Source organism: Cryptomeria japonica, chromosome 5, assembly GCF_030272615.1.
Source record: "Cryptomeria japonica chromosome 5, Sugi_1.0, whole genome shotgun sequence".
Lineage (NCBI taxonomy): Eukaryota > Viridiplantae > Streptophyta > Pinopsida > Cupressales > Cupressaceae > Cryptomeria > Cryptomeria japonica.
The window spans coordinates 880,628,322-880,648,462 of NC_081409.1; the positions used below are offsets into that span (position 1 = coordinate 880,628,322).

The 20,141-nt window shown below is 33.3% G+C and overlaps 1 protein-coding gene across 1 annotated transcript; it reads right to left on the reverse strand.

The window, feature by feature from the left end:
- Positions 1-309: 309 nt before the first annotated feature.
- LOC131056852 (UPF0481 protein At3g47200-like) lies at positions 310-1,701 on the reverse strand. Its single transcript, XM_057991122.2, has 2 exons — positions 1,009-1,701; positions 310-903 (listed from the first exon to the last, which is right to left on the reverse strand). The coding sequence occupies exons 1-2, from the start codon at positions 1,699-1,701 to the stop codon at positions 310-312; spliced, it is 1,287 nt and encodes a 428-aa protein (XP_057847105.2).
- Between the last annotated feature and the right edge of the window lie 18,440 nt (positions 1,702-20,141).

Genomic DNA, 20,141 nt, shown 5'->3' on the forward strand with positions numbered 1-20,141 from the left:
TTCTCATACCCTGAATTATTGTCAGAATGCAGAGTAAAAGGAGAGTTAAAAAATTATAATTCCTATTGACTGAAAATAGGTAAAAACATTCTATAACAGATATAAAGGCTCTAGAGCTGATTGCAGAGTAAGAAACAACTAGCTGGATTACATAAGAAGAAACAACTAGCTCGATTACAAAGGTCTATTACCTTACAAGAATCTGCAGTACTAGTCTAGCACACCATAATATATCACACCGGATAGAAGCTCATGAAATACGTTACAGAACAGAGCACAAAAGCCAAGCACTGTTAATCATTCAATGCTTCATCGTGCTCCACAGTTTTTAAATAAACAAAAGACCTGGGCCCCTGTAAGCAGGAGGAGGATTGTTGCTCCGATTCCTCCAATCACCAGCCATGGTTTTGAAACGTAAGCATCCCAGAACTCATTCCAAACAGCTGCTGAACTGGTCAGTTCTGCCCTTGTTAAAATAAAGGAGAAGCACGTTGGTTGGAAAGGTGCTAGGCTCGTGAAGTTCAATTGTTGGATAACTCGCGAGGGATTCCTGAGATCACCAATAATAATCCTCTTTTCTCTCATCAGACTTACTCCTTTCTCTGTTTGGAAAAGCTCGTCCATGAGATGAACATATGCAGTTAAACTCTTAGAAACGAGGTACGTTGAACAAACTTCCAAATCAATTAAATTTCTGATGTGTATTTCTGAATCCACATCAAACTTTATTGGCGGGATAAACAGCGTTCTACTGCGGAATACAACATCTTGGACATTTTCACCTTTCGCCTTGATCTTCACTCCTCCATTCATTAATTCAACTGCAGATGGAAACTTGCACTTCTTGAACGACTCTGCCACTTCCTTGGACTCTTTGCGATCAAGAGGTCCATATTCGTTTCCCTCTCCAAGACAATTGTAGTAATAAATGTCTAAAAGATGGTTCTGCCAGGGTGATTCTTTATGAGGAAACTAATCAAAAGGCCGGTAATATTCGCTGCGGAACACAATCTTGAGCAATTCTTGAAGTTCAGATTTGGCCTTTTTATGCCTGGTTGATTCTTCCATAGCAATAACCTCTGTAGGTGCATCAACTTGTTCCATGGCAACAACTTCTTCAGGGGCATCAACTTGTTCCATGGCCAGAACTTCTTCCAAGACAAAGAGTGGGATCTGATTCTCTAATTTAATCAAATCCTTCATGATCTCAGATATTACCACTGGAATCTCGGACTGGAGTCCCAAAAAGGGATCCGAAGTTTCCTGAAAACATTGGAAAAACTCAAGGATAAAACAAGCATCCCGAGCGATCAGCCAAGAAAGGACAAGATGATTATCAAAGATTTCCATAAGTTGGTATGGCATATAATTATCGTAGCAGCTACAGATCTTACCTAGCATGGTATCTATTTTAGAAAGCGAATTCTCGAAGCTGAAGTCAACATTTCCTGTTTTGCTACGAATTCTTTCAACCTCTCTACGTGCTGCCTCGCCTTTGAATCTTTCCAATTCCTCGAGCTCCAGTTTTCCAAAATGGTAAGGACCGATGGAAACGATTCGAGGCACGTAAGCATCCTCACACTCGTTCAACAATCCGCTTGGTGCAATGAAAATGCAAATCAAATTGTTATGCGACGGAATATTATTAGAAATGGGACCTGATTTCGCTTCAAGCCTCCATTGCTCAAGTGTACTCGTCATCATACAGCCAGCCGTCGAGCTAAGGTGACCTTATCTACTTGATTGAAAACTAACTACATACTTAATCCGAGGAATCATCTATTTATAATAAGTATCTTCAATTTTAAAAGCGTGTTTATCGTGTGATTGAAACATTACTGTTCCACAACAGGGTTAAATTGCCCGGTTAGAGTATTTCTTCAAAGCTGAAAACAACCTCCATTCCACCAAAATTTACTGCATCTGAGGGTCCACCTCTACATTAAAAAAATAGTGACTTAAACAAAATTTATGGCTCCGATTTCTACGAGGTGCGAAACGTATAGCATCGTTGAAAGAAATGTGAAGCACACTATAGCGTCGGCAATAGTGTGACAACCTGAATGTTTTAAATGCTCCTTCAAAATATGTTATCAAATTGATAGGATTGAATTATGTAACTCGTGAATGGTCTCACAATCCATAATCTACAACTTCCAAAAATAAAGTTAGACCAAAGTTTGTTTAAAATTTTCTTTATTTTTTAAAGGTATTGTCTAAAACATAAGGTCATCAAAATGTAATGAAAGATATTAGACTCCAAGGAAAAAAAACTCTTAAAATAATTTTTAGTCATTACATTCAACTAACTAAACTTTTAAAATAAATTTCATGGCGAGGAGGGAAGGAAAAAACTCTATGCAAAATCAGTTATATGTTAATGGAGGAGAGAATCCCAGAAGGAGCGGTAAGTCTCGGGAGACAAGTGAGAAGGTGGTCTGCGAGGTAGATCTATCCAGCGATTCGGAGGAAGATAGAGCGCTATGGCTGGAGCACGCGGCGATTGGCAGAGTGGTTGGGTTGGGCCTCAGATGACTAGGTCTACCATAAAAGACTGGATTTCTAAACATTGGGGTTTGAGATTGATTGTGAAATTTATTCCAAGGAACTTTTTCATTGTGGTTTTTGAAGATGGGTTGGAAAGAAATAAGTTTTTATGCAAGGATAACTAGTATATCGGGGAACATCCTCTATATTTACAGCCATGGTTCCCGAATTTTAACCCACTCTCGTTGGCAGTATATGACAGATTGGTATGGATTAGGATGTATAATTTGCCTTTTGAGTATTGGGGAGATAAGTGCTTGGAGAAAATTGGCTGATCGCTGGGAACATTGCTGGAAGTTGATGAGGATATTATTGAAAATGATAGTTATGTGTATGCCTGGATGAAGATTGCGGCGGTAAAGGAGATTCCATCACAAATTTCCTTAGCCACATCAGAGGGATTTTGGATGCAATATGTAGAGATTGAGAAGGAAATAGTCCCATGTTCAAGATGTGGTAGTAAAATGCATCATGAGGAGGTTTGCAGAATGTTTGTCCGGAAGGCTAGAAGAAGAAACTTCCCCAAATAGACAAACAAGCGCCGCTAGGTAGAAAAAATAGTTAAACCCCTGCTTTTGGAGACGTGTAATCCTCAGAAGGATCGGGAACAGGAAGAGAAGGAGGCCCCAATAGCGAACCATGCTAAGTCGACTCCCATGGAGAATTTGGGGCAATCTAGGGTGGCAAATTATATGGTTAGTAAGGTTTCGAACATTGCTGAGTAGAAGGATTTAAATAATAATCAGTCACCCCTGTCTTCTAATTCAGAATATGAAGAGGAATTAAGTCCAGAAGAAGAGGATGTAGAAGATGGGCTGGAGAATATGGACCCTAGATGTATTAGTCAATCGGCAAATGCACTCCTGTGTAGAGGAAAAGGAAGTAGGGGAAGAAGGAGTCATAAGCAAGTCAGAGAGGAGAGGGCCTATGAGAAAGACATTGTCAATGTTTTGGACTACATGAAGAGAACCAAGGGAAGGGTTCCCTCCCTTGGAGAAAGATGAAGATCCTTTCTTGGAATGTCAGGGGTTTATCGGCTCCTGACAAGAAGCGCTTGGTTAAAAGGGCATTAAAGAATGTAGACTGTGATTTAGTTTTAATGCAGGAAACCAAGCTAAACAAAAAAAAATGAATGATTTCATTAACTCTTGCTATAAATGGAATGGTGCTGCACAAGCATCCAAAGGTTCTGTAGGTGGTTTAGGGGTGCTCTAGAAACCTGAATCCTTTTAGGTTTCCACTATTGTTTCTTACCAATACTGGATGGCATGTCGGGTGGTTAGATTGGAGGATCATTTTGAATTTCCACTTCTTAATGTTTATGGACCCACTAAGACAGAGGACAAAAAAGCAGTGGGGAGCGAGATCTTTGCCTAGATGGATAGTGTGGGATATGATAGGATGATCATGGCAGGGGATTTTAATGCTCTTTTCGAATTGGATGATAAAGTAGGAGGGCTCAAAAAGAGTACTCAAGTAATGAAAGATTTTAGATCATTTATAGATGATATGCGGGTTATGGATATTGTTCCTAAAAATGGTAGATTCACTTGGACCAACAAAAGGCACAATTTCTTGAATATCTCTGAAAGGTTGGATAGATTTTTTGCTGGTAAATTTTGGATCGATGGTCAATTTAACCTTTCTTCCTTCATTATCCCTCAATCGGGATCTGACCACTTTCCCATCAGACTGATTATGGAAAGGAGTAAGCCTCCTCTGAGGAGTTATTTTAAGTTTCAAAGCATGTGGTGGAGAGATCCATCTTTTATAGTTAATTTGAAATCATGGTGGCTGGAAAGTAAAATGTTTAGAGGCTCTCCAAGCTTCTATTTTGTTAAGAGATTAGGCTTTCTAAAAAAGAAGATCAAATTGTGGAATAAGGAGTCTTCTAAGAATATATTCTTAGAAAAGTTTAGATTAGAGGAGGAAATGCCAAAATTAAATGAGAAAATCATGGTGGTAGGAATGACAAATGCGGAATTTGAATTGGAGAAGAGTTGGAAGGATCAATATCTCTAAATTTTGCGAAGAGAAGAACTATATTGGAGGGATAAGTTGAGAGAACTATGGATTGCAGAGGGTGATTCCAATACAAAATTCTTTCATGCCTCTGTGAAGGCAAGGGGATCTCAAAATCAAATTTTCAACATTCAAGATGAAAGTGGCAAGATTTTCTCCACAGGGGAAGAAATAGAGAAAGTTGTGGTTGAGCATTTCATGAGAGTTTTGGGTAATAGGGAAGCTGAGAAGGAGGACTTTATCCCTTTGGTCGACAGAACCATAGAGAAGATGTTAAAAACCGAAGATAATGAGATGCTTTTAGCTCCTTTCTCAATTGAAGAGGTGAAAAAGGTCACCTTTTCATTACATCCCCATAAAGCCCCGGGACCTGACGGTTTTACCGCGGAGGTATATCAGAGGTGTTGGGACTTTATGGGAGAGGATATACATGAGGTTGTTGAAGATTTCAGAAAGAATAGGAGGTTTGTCAAATCTATTAATCATACTATGATAGCTCTTATCCCAAAAAAACCAACATGTGCATCTATGTCATATTTTTGGCCTATTTCACTATGTAATGCCCTTTATAAAATTATCTCAAAAGCCTTATCAGAGAGATTGAAAAATATCCTGCACAGACTCATATCAGAAAATCAGAATGGTTTCACACCTGGTAGGGAGCTCGTGGATAGCATTATATTGACCTCAGAAGTTTTTCATTCGATGACCAAGGAAAGGATCAAAGGGATGGCAATTAAGCTTGATGTTTTCAAAGCATATGATAGAGTGCTATGGCATTTTCTAGTGCAAGTCCTACAAAGGTTTGGTTTCGACAGTAAGTGGATTGATTGTATTAAATTCTGCTTTTCCTTTGTTTGTTTCTCTATTGTAGTTAATGGTGCAGTATGTGGCTTCTTTGCTGCAACTAACGGCCTGAGACAGTGAGATCCTTTGTCTCCTTCCCTCTTCATTATGATGGCTGAAGTACTAGGAAATAGCATAAAGAATAACTACATGGCGGGAGTTTGGAAAGGAATTTCGATTCACCCAGATTTGGTAAACATGACACACTCCCAATTTGCGGATGATACTGTTTTGTTTGGAGTTTCATCCATCCGAGAAGCAGAGACAATTAAGGAGACTTTGGAGGAATACGCAAAGGTGTTAGGACAGCATATGAATAAAGAGAAATCACAGAACTTCTTTCTTAACACAAGCAGACAGAACTAGAAATCTATATTGCAGGTCGTGGGCTTTCCAAAAGGGGATTTTCCCCTCAAATATTTGGGTATTTCAATTGGAGCAGGATCAAACCAAAAGTAGCTTTGGGAAGAAGTGATTAATAAATGCAAAGGGATGGTTGACTCTTGGAAAAACAAATGGTTATCCCAGGCAGGAAGGATCCAGATGATCAAATCTGTATTGTCTGCGGTTCCAATATATAGCATGTCTTGTTTTAAGATGTCTAGGCAAGCCTATAGAAGTGTGGACAGTATGCCTAACAAATTTTTGTGGGAAGGATCAAAAGAGGATTGGAGAATCCCTCTAATCAATTGGGATATGGTTTGCCTCATCAAGGAGGAAGGAGGAGTAGGACTCAGAGAAATGGAGCTGCAAAACAAAGCTTTGGGTGCCAAGCTAGCATGGAAGCTTTTTAAGCACCCCAATAGATTATGGTGCAGAGTGATTAGGAACAAATATTTGGATTCTTTGGAGGAAGAAAGGATCTTCACAATGGGTAATTCAAAGAAAGGCTCTCTAGGTTGGAATTTCATTTGGGATAGCATAAGTTTACTCACAGAACACCTATCTTGGAACATAGGTAATGGTTTGAAGGCTAAATTTTGGTCAGATTCTTGGGTTGGAGAAAAACCATTGAAGGAAGTCTTCAAAGATCAAGAATGGGTCAATCTGGTGGAAGCAAGTATAGGTAGCAGAGTTAAGGATTATATTGTTCTCGGAGGAAACCAAGGGGAGAGGGTGGTATGGGAAAAATGTAGTATAGGCAATAAAGACCTATGTGGTAAATTAGATCAGATTTTATCTCAAAGACATATTTTTGTGTCAAATACAAAGGACAAAGTATTTTGGTGCACTATTAAATCAGGAGAATATAAAGTCAAATGGGGTTATGAAATCCAGAGAAGGAGGATCAGGAACCCAGAGTGGCCATACAAATTATGTTGGCATAACAGAATTCTTCCAAAAGCAGGAGCGCTTCTTTGGATAGCTTTATAGGACAAAGTTCTGACAGGAAACAGATTAAAAACTATCGGTATAGCTGGACCTAGTAGGTGTGTCATGTGCAAAAAGGATGATGAAACCACCAATCATTTGCTTTTTTCTTTCCCTTTTGCAAGTAGTTGCTGGGAGTGGTTCCTTGATGCGTTTGAGTATCAAACTGTCAGAAATGAAACACTAATAGACTTCATGTCCTCTTGGCCTCTCCTTTGCAAATCCAAGTGGGGAGACTTATGGTTAGTAGGCCCTTCTATGATAGTTTGGCAAATTAGGAAGGAAAGAAATAGGAGAATTTTTAGAGAGGAATCCCAATCTAGAGAGGAGACTTTAAAAATTATCAAGGCCGATATTGAGGAAGTTGTTAGTGGTAATCTCAGGAAGAAAACCATTAGATTCTACAATGTATGGGATATGAAGGTGGAAAAGAGGTGGTCTTTTAAGGTTATGGTTGAAGGGAGGATTGCGAAAAACTCTATAAGTGGAAAGCAAGTCATCTAGTTAGCTATAAGGAAGAATTAGAATAAGATAAATTTTGACGAGGCCAGTAGAGGCAACCCTGGCAAAGCAGGTTATGGAGTAGTACTTAGAGATGAAAATGGTTCCTTTCTGCAATCAGTATACGGAAGTATTGGGGAAACTACAAACAACGAAGCCGAAATAAGGGCATTGGAAGCAGGATTGGAGATGTGCGTAGAGTAAGGTGTATCCAAAGTCATTATGGAAGGGGATTCTCAAATTATAGTTAATGAGGTCATTAAGAGAAATTTTCAGAGCTGGAAATTAAATAGGTGGGTTTTTCGAATCTAGACACTTCCTGGAAAAATAGGGGAATTCAAAATCACTCACTCTTAAAGGGAGGGAAACAAGGTGGAAGACATCCTAGCTAATATGGGAGTAACATCAGAAAGGAATAAAAACATCATTAGAAAGAATGAGTTGATGGGAGTCATTGAAGAAATGGTACGCAAATAAATGACTGCGGTTTCCCGTGAAGGCATTGGGTGATCTCTGCCCCTGCAGAAAAGAGGATGAAAGGACTCCCATATGGGATTGATGATCAGAATCTCGTATGGACTATCTTTTCAAGGTCAGAATAGCGGAGGAAATTTCAGCACTTGGAAGGAGAATGTAAACATATGCCGGCACGTTGCAGAGGAGAATTGATAACCTCGAATATGGGTTGATTTTGTAGGGATTTGGTTGAATTAGGAAGTCTCTAGAGTTCCAGATTGCTTATATTAGCTAAGTGGATTTTGACTGCAAGACATACTTACAAGTATAGAAGCAAAAAATGGTGCATTTCCTAGGACTTAATTGTTCAAACTGTGAGGTTCCTCTGGAGTTTCAAATCAAGGATTTGTTTGAAATGATGGATTTTGGCTACGATGCCATTAGGGGGATGGTAGAATGCTCCCTATGTCTTGATAGGCATTGGTGCAATGGTGAAATCTATGAAGCGATCCTTGCACCCATGGTGGATATCCTAGAATCTAGGGATAAATGTGTAGAACTGATAGAGGACTTTGTTAAAAAGGAAAATGGAGACATTGTTGCAAAGGCTATTTATGACCTGGCGGAAGGTAGCAAGAACAACGTGCTCAAGGTCTACTTCAGCCCTGAAAACTATTTTGGGGATACAAAGGAAGATAGTGACGAGGAGGAAGGAAGCTGCAAGGAGGATGGTAGAGAGAAAGAGGAGTAAAGGGAGAGAGCAAGAGTGTTTGTCAAGGAAGTGTGGCAACAATTCAAAAGTGGGGTCCTCAACAAAGATCTTGCTCCCTTCAGAAGGTTTGCTGATTCAGAGGAGTGGTGGTTGTCTGAGTCATCCACAAGGAAGCTAAATGATCTGGGTGACTACGCGATTGTCATTTATCAAATTATGTAGAGTTAGAAGTTTATCAGACTAGTAGTGTGTATCTATAGTTCTAGTGTTGTTTTGTTGATAGGAGTCATTTATATATTGAAGCTCTTAGGTTATTCTGTGGGGCTGGGTCTGTCTTGATTGCCAGGGAGACTGGCAACCAATTTAGGAGTGAATACATATTGTAATGTTTTACTGGGAAATAGAGGGAGCTATCCCCATTTAAGATATCACTTACCTTTTAAAAAAAAAAAAAAACTAAACTTTTGATTATTTCTATTATTGTTCAGTTTTTTATTAATTAATTTTTTAAATATTTCAATTTAAAAAAAAAACATGGAAAAGATTGAACTAAAAAATCCAAAGAAATGAATTAATGCTAATTTGAGCAAGTTGAGAAATGAGACTTTCAATTTATATAAAAAATATATAATGAAGAAAAAATTGCAGTTTAGATACAAAATATAAAATTAAATGAGACACAACAGTTCATCCAGTTGAAGATCTTCATCGTTTGAAGATAGCCAATATCTGAAGCCATCATCCAATTCAAGGTATATTCATAAAATAAATTATTCAGCTAGAGAGTAAGTCTCCCAAGAAATACAAATTTAATCGCTGACACGGTCCTTGTGAAACATTACCTGTCTGTGAGGTGTGGAAACAAAACAATTTTTTTTAATATGAGTATAAAAATAAATCCCCATGGAATCCACGTGCACCTTAGGGTTAGGGTCATTACTGACAGGTATAGTTCAATTGTATTTTATATCTGAATTTTTCAATGAATTGCATAATTTCGTAGGTCAAATTTTTTGGTCAGATCTTACTGTCATTCTTGCCATCCCAGTCAAAGGTAGGAGATAAGAAAATTTTGGTTTCCCTCAAGGTTGGAATTTTCTTTTCCTTAATAATTTTGATGGAGGTCCAGACCTGCGAGTTGTTAGCTCAGCAAGGGCATGAAGCCCATGAGCTGTTAGTCTAGCAAGGGCCTGCACGAAGTAGTTTTTCCTTCATAATTGATTCATGCTTCTCAACTAAAATTTATTGTTATTGTTTAATATAGTTTAAAATATTTTTTTTTTGTATGTTTATTAAGATTTGTAAAATATATATTTTTTTAATTTATTTATAAAAAAAATGATTATGATTGAAATGACCATTGTACCAAATAGATCTATATAAAATTTATTTGTAATGATGACCGACTTACTCTAAATTGAATAATAAAAATAGAATAATCTTTTTTTTTTTTTTTTTTTTTTTTTAAATCTGAATTTTTCAATGAATTGGATAATTTTGTAGGTCAGATTTTTTTGTCAGATCTTACTGTCATTCTCACCATCCCAGTCAAAGGTAGGAGATAAGAAAATTTTGGTTTCCCTCAAGCTTGGAATTTTCTTTTCCTTCATAATTTTGATGGAGGCCCAGACCTGCGAGCTGTCAGCTCAATAAGGGCATGAAGCCCATGAGTTGGCAGTCCAGCAAGGGCCTACACGAAGTAGTTTTTCCTTCATAATTGATTCATGCTTCTCAACTAAAATTTATAGTTATTGTTTAATATAGTTTAAAATAGTTTTTGTTTTTAACTATTCTTTAGTCTTTATATAAGATTTTTTTTTGTTTGTTTATTTAGATTTGTAAAATATATATATTTTTTAATTTATTTATTAAAAAAATGATTATGATTGAAATGACCATTGTACCAAATGGATTTATATAACATTTATTTGTAATGATGATCGACTTACTCTAAATTGAATAATAAAAATAGAATAATCTTTAATCACACTTATATTAATAAATAATAATGAATTCTTGTATTTGGTTCATGTCAAGATCTTATAATAGACATTCATTTTATAGGGTCTAAAAATTTCAAATCATGATTAAACAATTTCTACTTATTTAATTAAAAGTAAAGTATTATAATAAATATATATTTTTACATAAATTTAAAAATTAATTTTAAAATATTGATTTTCCTTACAAATAAATTTACATTTTTATAACTCTATAACTATGATATAAATTTCAAAATATTATAAATAATGAATATTTACATTAGAGGAAAAGATATCATGAAATACCTCCAATAAAAGAGTTAAATCACTTTGTTACTAGAATATAAATTTAATCTTATAGTTTTAGGTCTCCCAAAAATCACGGCAATTTAACATTGAAAGTTATATTTTATTTTATTATATAAGTAATAAATTCAATTTTATAACTAATTCATGATAAATAAATAAAATATCATTAATGTGTAAAAATAATCTTATCTTTGTACTAAAAATTAATCACATGTATCAATAATAAAATTATATTTTGAATTGTTATACAAGTTATAATTTGAATTATCTGAATTGTATGTGTTAGAGTAATATTTTATTAGTTAATAATTATTTATTTAATTATTAGTCTATTATACTCTATGCTTAAGCTAAACTTAGGAATCTTATAATTCTTTAGGGTTTTGAGTATCCTTTTATAAGGATTCTCTCTTTGTATTTTCAAAACAACTATAATTATTGAATTGCATTCTTGTTGCATAATCAATATGACTCCTCTTTTCTGGATCTCTGAATTTTGGCCTCCATAGCTTTTTCTACTTCTCTCCTTCTGTGACAGGTTTGCATGTAGGTGATCTTTGGGCGCTGTAGAGTTATTTTTTCCTCAACTCCAATATGGTATCAGAGCTTAAGATCTACATGCCCCTGTTCTCTTCATGAGAGTTTTTGTGCTTTGTTCTTCAAATCTGTGTATTCGAAGGTTTGTGCAGTTTTTTTTTCCTATTTCTGGGGGTAGCTGATTTTTCGGTACATTTTGGTGCCAAAAGGACCTCACAGTTGGATTCATAAAGCTGATTCCATGAATTTTGATATATAATTTGCCTATTTTCGGTGATAGGGGCATCTGGGACATGATTTTTATTGGCACATTTTTCAAGGCACCAAAATCTGTACGGCTGTACCTGCAAATGTCTCATAAAATTTTCATAAAAAAATAAAGTAAAAAAATAACCGTCTTTATGCCCTACAAGAGGGTTTTTTTTTCTTTTGGTCGTAACTTGGTCATACGGAGGCACTTTTTCAAAAACCTTATATTGTCGGAAAGCTCTCTCTGAGCTCTATCTAGATTTGAAAGTTTGAACTTTTGATTTTGTTTTTCGGATGGATTTTGTTTCTGCCAAAGCCAGAGGTTTCTTTTTTCACTTTGGGAGACATCACTTGAGCATCCGAACTCCGTTTTTCAAAAACTTTATATTGTTAGAAAGCTTATTCTGTGTACTTTCCAGTCATAAAAGTGTTCTTTCCAGATTCTTCTCCAGTTATATTTTATTCAGTTTTTTGTTTTTCAGCACTCTGGTGAATATCTTGGATGTTTCAGATTCTGGGATCTCTTTCTTTGAGTAGGATGTCTCATCTTTGGCTGTTCTTTCTATTTCCAGTCTTCTATTTCTTATTATCATTGTAGCATTTTATTTATGTAGACACACTGAAATAAAGTGCCACCATGCATTGCATACTTGGGATTTTGCACATCTTGTGCCTTATTGTACATGCACTACTTATAAAGTGCCATGGGGGGTTGATGTATGCCTTTTGTTTTCCATCTACCTTTATCAAGCGAGTGTTTCTTCCATGACATTAGCCTCATGATGTGTGTCAAGTGAATGTTCCCTCCATGACACTATGTACTTTCTTTGCACCTTTGATGTTCATGGTTCTTTGTCATGCATTTCTTGTTGGCTGTTCTTTTCAGTGTACCTATCCCTCTCCCTTTTTAACATTATGGGGAGGTTTTTCCTGTTGTTCTAATGCTTCCTTGGTTCAATTGATATTCTCTTCAGGCTTTGGTGTTTCATGCCATCTGTATCTTCGAGTTCAGTTGTTTTCTTTCGTTTGCCTTTTGATTCGAATAGTGTCATTTGAGGGCACTCATGCAGATTACATTCTTCTCTACCTAGTCATGTTCTATTTCAGTGGAGGTTCTTCAGATTAGCAGTTACTCTTCGACAGTGTTTGCAACTATTGCATGCTTCAATGGTGTTCTTCATTCTCTTCTTTGTGTTCCTATCTTCTGGAACACTCTTGTTTGGGAGCTTCTTAGTCTTTCAGTTGAGCTTTCATCTCTTCTTGGAGAGGAGTTTTGTTCCCACGGGGTTTTCTCCTTTTTCTCCACTTTACAAAGATTTTATTGTACTTGGGTACCTCATCAGGCCTAGTTGTCGGGACCCATTGTTGCTTTCCTACATTTTTTTCATGCTTTTTTAGTCCTTAGTTATTTTTTAGCTACTACCTAAGTTCATCTTAAGGGGGGGTGTTAGAGTAAAATTTAATTAGTTAATAATTATTTATTTAATTATTAGTCTATTATACTCTATGCTTAAGCTAAACTTAGGAATCTTATAATTCTTTAGGGTTTTCTCATTTAGGGTTTTGAGTGTCTTTTTATAAGGATTATCTCTTTGTATTTTCATAACAACTGTAATTATTGAATTGCATTCTTATTGCACAATCAATATGAATCCTCTTTTCTAGATCTTTGCATTTTGGCCTCCATAATTTTTTTGCTTCTCTCCTTCTGTGGCAGGTTTGCATGCAGGTGATCTTTGGGAGCTGTAGAGTTGATTTTTTCCTCAACTCCAATAGTATGTGTCTCATAATCACATCAACTCAATATTGATTGCTATATTTTAACTTATTGTACAAATTATAAATCTAAGTGTATGACATAGTCAAGACATAATCTTTGGAAAACATCACGTGTGTGTGAACCATCAACTTTTATTGGATATTTCCAGCATATTTCTAAAAAACTCATTCCCAAGAAATCTAGCTAAAGTAGTAATGAAATAATATGTCCCAAGATCACATAAACTCACTACGGGAATTTTTATTTTTTTTTAAAGTGAAGGTCTAGACCTGCGAGCACGACAGTCCAGCAAGGGCACGAAGCCTGCAAGTTGCCAGCCCAGTGAGGGCCTTTGGAAAGTATTTTTAAATTTATTGTTGAAATTGAAAATTAAATTGTATGCTTGTTAGGTCTCTCCAATCACACAAACTCTATATTAGTAGCTATACTTTAATCTTCTATAAGAATTACAAGTTCAATTGTATGACTAAAATTCAAGGTACAATAATTGAGAAACATCACTTATGTGTATCCCTTAATTTTTTTTTATAAATTTAGTACATGTGTATAAAATATCAATGTCATGAAATCTAGATGTACAAATAATGGTGATAGATATATTTTAATCAATTGTAGATAATATATATTCAATTGTATGAGGTTAGAGCTTTGAATATAACATCCACTCAATACAAATAGCTAGATTTAAACCTATTTTATAGATTACAAATTCAATGTATGGTTGACTCAGAACATAGTATTTGGAAAACATTTCTATTACTGTGATATTATATTCTCATTACCATAAGTTAATCAGAGATTCATTAATTAGAAATTTATTGTCCTTTATTTAATTGTCATTCTTATCTTTTAGGATAAGATTTTGTTTCATCCACTAATGGAAAATGTAGAATGCGTATCATATCATATTGTTTTTATTTCAAAAATTAGTATTCATGAATTGCACTTATTATACATTTATTGTTTTTTAAGAATTTTTTCTCATGTACAACAAATATTGCAAAAGAATTTCTCATTCTAGCATAGCATTAGTGCTCATAGATTTGCAAGCTTCTAAAAATTTTGAGATTTTTTTCCTAAGGTTGTAATTGATAAATCATAGGTATTTGTAAGATTTTGGATGAGTCTATAAGACATATAAACCTTAGGGTTGCCTATTTAAAAATCAAATTCAAAGTTAAAAAAAAAGGTAATTTTTCATCCATTTGAATATTTATATCTTTGAATTTTTTATATTATATGAAATTTGTATAGATGTACAAATACATACTATTTTGTATTGATACAATCATCATTACCGCTTTAGATCTTTGATTTCTAGCACATGCACTAGTTTATTCAACATAGTTTTCTTGTGGTTCACATTATTTATTCATAGTTATAAAATTTATACACGTGTTTTTATATATTACTAGTGGCCTACACAATCCAATTTTTTCATCAATGATCACTTATATATTTTGAAGTGATCTATGAAAATTTGATGGTAATTTGAATTTTTTCACTTTAAGGTTGTAGTCATATGTAAACTGAACATTCTTAACTATGTTTTAGTTATCATCTTCATTGCAATCCGAATTAGTACCACCCAAACCTTTCACCACAACCAAAGGGTTAACAACAAGTCAATTTTTGAAGCTCCACCTCTACATCACCACCATTAATAGAAAGAACCCTTTCACCACCTTTGTGAGTGGCACCACCGACCTATCACACAACCCTTGAGTTTTTGGTCACAAAAGTGGTAGATTATTTTTTGCCATAATTTTCGCATATGGTGTCAATTTTTCAAAATAGATAGTGGTTAGAAATATAGTTTTAAGAATTATCTAGTGGAATTGGTCATTTGAAAAAAAATATTATTGGTTCATTTTACTATTGATTAATGTTAGATTGTCTATTTTTTTCTAAGTTCATAATTTTTTATCAAAATATATAATTTTTAGGATTACTGAGATGTTGGAAAGAGTCTAGCTCTATATAGCCATATATTTTATTTTTATAGATTCAAACCAAGTTTATTATATTTAAATTTATGATTTTAAGTTTTTTATTAATTTAAATTGTACATATTTATATTTGAAAAACTTGTTTACAAAAGTTGGTGGAGAGGGGTAAAAATACTTTAAAAATATATATAAAAGAAATGTATAAACAATAATCAATTTTTAATTGCATTCCAAAAAAAAAAAAATATTTTAAACTTCAATTTTTAAAAATATTGTAAAAAGCTATTTCCCTATTACCTTAATAATCCTACCCAAAGTTTTTAATTCTTAAATGTTTTAATAACTAACTCAGGATAAGTCTTTAAAAAATATCATTATTTTGTAAAAATAATGTGATATTTGTATTAAAAATGAATCACATGTATCAATAATAAAATTTTAAATCTTCCAAATCATATCAACTTAATATTGATAACTATATTTTGACTTTTTATGCAAATTATAATTTCAATTATATGAATTGTATGTCTCCCAAAATAACAACCTTAGGAAAACATCACCTATTCGAAAAATTATAACCTCTGGAAAACATCAAGTGTGTGAACCTTCAGCTTTTATTGGATATTCCCAACATATTTCTAAAAAGTAATTCCCATATATTAGTTGAACTAGTAATGAAATATTATGTGTCCCAAGTTCACATAAAATCACTATCAAAAAACATTTTTAATTTATTGTTTAAATTGTAAATTAAATTGTATGATTGTTAGGTCTCTCTAATCACACCAACTCTTTCATGGTAGCTGTATTTTAATTATTAGAAATATGGGTATAGAAGACAGAATACTCAAACAAAATATTACTTTCTCTATATTTCAACACTCAATACATGGCTAATATATAGCCACTTACATAGCCAAACAACCTCCTATTTAATAGGGAGTTGTTATAACAAATATCTCAGAATATCATTCATGGGTATAACACACTAACATGTAACTATTGTGATATATTGTTATTTCAACAATATATACAACTAACCATCCAAACCTATATTAGTGAGTTGTTTATTAACAACATCACTATTATAATAGTAATTATCTTTCTACATATACATAATTACTAACACTTCAAATAAAATGTAAACATTAATTTTCCTAACATTCCCTCCCTTAATGTTTACCTGGTAGAAAAGCATTCACACACTATTCTGATGTATGCTCACCCTTGTGGCATGTCCAATTATGTGACTCATGACCTATGAATCCAAAAGAAAGACTCTCCTCCCATGGTTTTAAATAGGCTTACCACTAACCTTGACATGAACAAGAACCTTCACTCCTTTGTTCACCTTGTGTGGTTTTTTGGATCCTCCCACAAACCCTTTGAAGATCCATGAACTGACTTACTTTGGTGCTTATATGTCTCCAACATTAGTGGAAAATATAAGAATTGCAACACACAAAAAACATACATCTATGAGAGCCAATGGAATGATTTCACATTACATCTATGAGAACCAAAGGTTGTTCTCAATTACAGTCATTGTTGTTGATCACTGGCACCTAATCTCGAACAACATAGGAAACTGCCACTACCACTAGAAGTTACCCTTTACTTTAGCTAATTTAGCTTGAAATGGAAATGGAACATTGATGTTATGTACCCCACAATATGAAATTTTCACTTATTCACACCACATAGGAGCACTAAAAAGGAAATAAATCACATAAAACTGCATACCAATGTCTAGATCTTGCTGCACATGATCATAATTGTTAGTGAACATATTCAGTAGAAGATCATCTTCTAATGAAGTATGGCAGACAAAGGATCTTTGTAGTTAGAGGATCATGGACGTTAGATGCTTTCCTATACAATTGCCCATCCAGCATCCAGCAAACTGTGCAAAGTAGAAAACCAAAAAATACAACTTCTACCTATTCTTAAAAAGAATACAACTTGAATCAAAGTTTGGTTAACACACAAAATAGCTCCGAACAACACCTCCTTATTGTTGAGATACATGTGTCTCAACCTTACAATTTTTAGTAAATAGTTCCAAATGTAGTTGGGAGGTTTTGCATGTGTCAGTGCCTTGGAAAAGGGTATTTGAGTTGTCAAAAGATGCCTTGTCCATAGTATAATATAGGAGGGCCATTTTTAGAGATTATATGACACATTTCATGTTAGTTATGAGGGGCAAAAATACGGGATAAGAGTTTGGACGTGACTAACTATTTTTAACCTGGTTTTCTTATCTTGGAAAAACAAATGTCAAGGATGGGCAACACATGTCATGGAGGTTTTGCCCATGGTATTGTAAAACCACAAATGGTTTCTAGGTTGTAAAATTCTTATATAATGAGGGCTTGGAGATGAGTTTGCATGATGGAGTTTGGTTTGCAAGGCTGGGTGCAAGAAGGATGCTAGCGAAGTCTCTCCGAGCTTGAGTTGAGGTGATGCTATTGTAAGAACTTGCATTGCAAGTGTATTGTAATCTCTTGTTGATTCGTTAATATACGATGCAATTTTTAGAGTGTGGGGTTTTTCACTCGTATGGGTTCTCCCCACGATAATCATTGTGTTATGCGTTTCTTGTTTTATTTCTACTCTATTTTCTTCTTGTGATCTCTATGATAGTTAAGTTGAAATTTGCAAAATCGTCCTCTCAAGATTAGCGTAGGAAGTGTTTCCGCACACCTTTACTTCCTTACACTTATTGACCAAAAAATCAATGATATGAACATAGAGGCTGCACCTCACAAATAATGGAACTGAAACCTTTTGCATTCCACATATAAAAACTATGATCCACCTTTAGATTGGGTGAAAAAAAAAAACTGGCCATTCAAAATGGAAATATTCTCCCCTTATCATAGGCGCAGAATATGATCGGGCTGATATCATATTAGCAATATTGTCTAGAATTTCACAGGTTATATATATGACTAATTTAAAAATTATTGGATCGTATATATTGACATGTTATTTTTTTCTAAAAGTTTGTATATATGACACTTCAAATTATTAATAAACTATTAAAAATTATAATAGGTAATATATATTATATAGTATTTTAATTTAAAATATTGATATATATTATTTTAGAATGTTTATTATAAAAATATAAATCTATTTAAAAAATAGTAAGATATATTTGTTTCTAATTTTATAATATTTAAATATGATTTTTCAAAAAAAATTTATTTTCTTATATGAATTTATTTTTTAAATATTTTTAAGAAGATTGTCTCAAATATCAATTTAGAAACTTGTCATAACTCCAATACTAAAATATAATTGTTTCTAATTTTTAAAATAATTAATATGATTTTTTATAGCTATTTCTATTTTCTATTATAAATATATATTATGTTATAAATTTTCCTATTTATCAATAAAATACACGATTGTAATTATACTTCGCTTTTTTCATTATTGATGAATTTGGAGAGGGTTCAAATATTAATGTAAAAAGGAAAAAAGCATGATAGTAAGATAGTAATGAAATGTGGCTATTCATAGAAGGACAAGATAGAGAACGGTTTTTTTTTTTTTTACAATTAATATTTTTCTTAAAATCTCAAACGAAAGGCATTGAAATTACCAAACCGTAAAAAAAAAGTGATATGACAACTAACAGCTAGTGGTGGCTATCAAATTCCAGGGTAGAGAAGGCAAAATAATAAAAAACAAAATAATATGTGCTTTATATTTCAACACTCAATACATGGCTAATATATAGCCACTTACATAGCCAATCACTAACTATTGTGATATATTGTTATTTCAACAATATATACGACTAACCATCCAAACTTTATTAGTGAGTTGTTTATTAATAGCATCATTATTACAATAGTAATTACCTTTCCACATTTACATAATTACTAGCATTAAACTTCTATAAGAATTATAAATTCAATTGTATAACTAATTCAAGGTACAATAATTGAAAAACATTATTAGTATGCATCCTTTCAAATTTTTTTAGAAATTTATTAAAAATGTAAAAAAAACCAATCCCATGAAAATAGATGTACAATTAATAATTAATAAATATATTTTAATCTATTATAGGAACTATATATTCAATTGTATAAATTTAGACATTTCAAAATAACATCAACTCAATATGAATAGCTATATTTAAACCTATTTTATAGATTACAAATTTAATGTATGACTGGCCCAAAACATAGTCTTAGGAAAACATCACTATTAGTGTGATATTATATTCGCATTGCCATAATTTAATTAGTGAATCATTAATTAGGAAATTATTATCCTTTATTTAATTTGCATTCTCATCATTTAGGATAAGGTCGTCTTTCATCTACTAAGGAAAAATGGAGAATGCATATCACATTAAATTTTTTAATTTCAGAAATGAGTATTGATGAATTTCTCTCTTGCAAGAAAAAAATTTGCAAAATAATTTCTCATTCTAACATATAGCATTAGTACTCATAGATTTGCAAGATTTTCTCAAAATTTTGAGATTTTCTTCATAAGGTTGTAATTAATGAATCATAAAGAAAAATAAGACTTTTGGATGAGTCTAACATATCAAAAAATATAGATTTCCTATTTAAAAGTCAAATTTGAAATTTAAAAAATTTGATTTTTTTTGTGCGTTTACATATTTATATCTTTGAAATTTTGTATATGATATGAAAATCATGTAGATCTACAAATACATATTATTTTATATTAATACAATTACTATTACCACTTTAGCTCTTTTGCTTCTAGCACATGCACTAGTTTATTCAACCAAATTTTGTTGTGGTTTGCATTATTTATTTATTGTTGGCATAATATTGTCATTGATGTCAATAGTTGAGAAGATGCAACTTGATAGAGACTAGATAGAG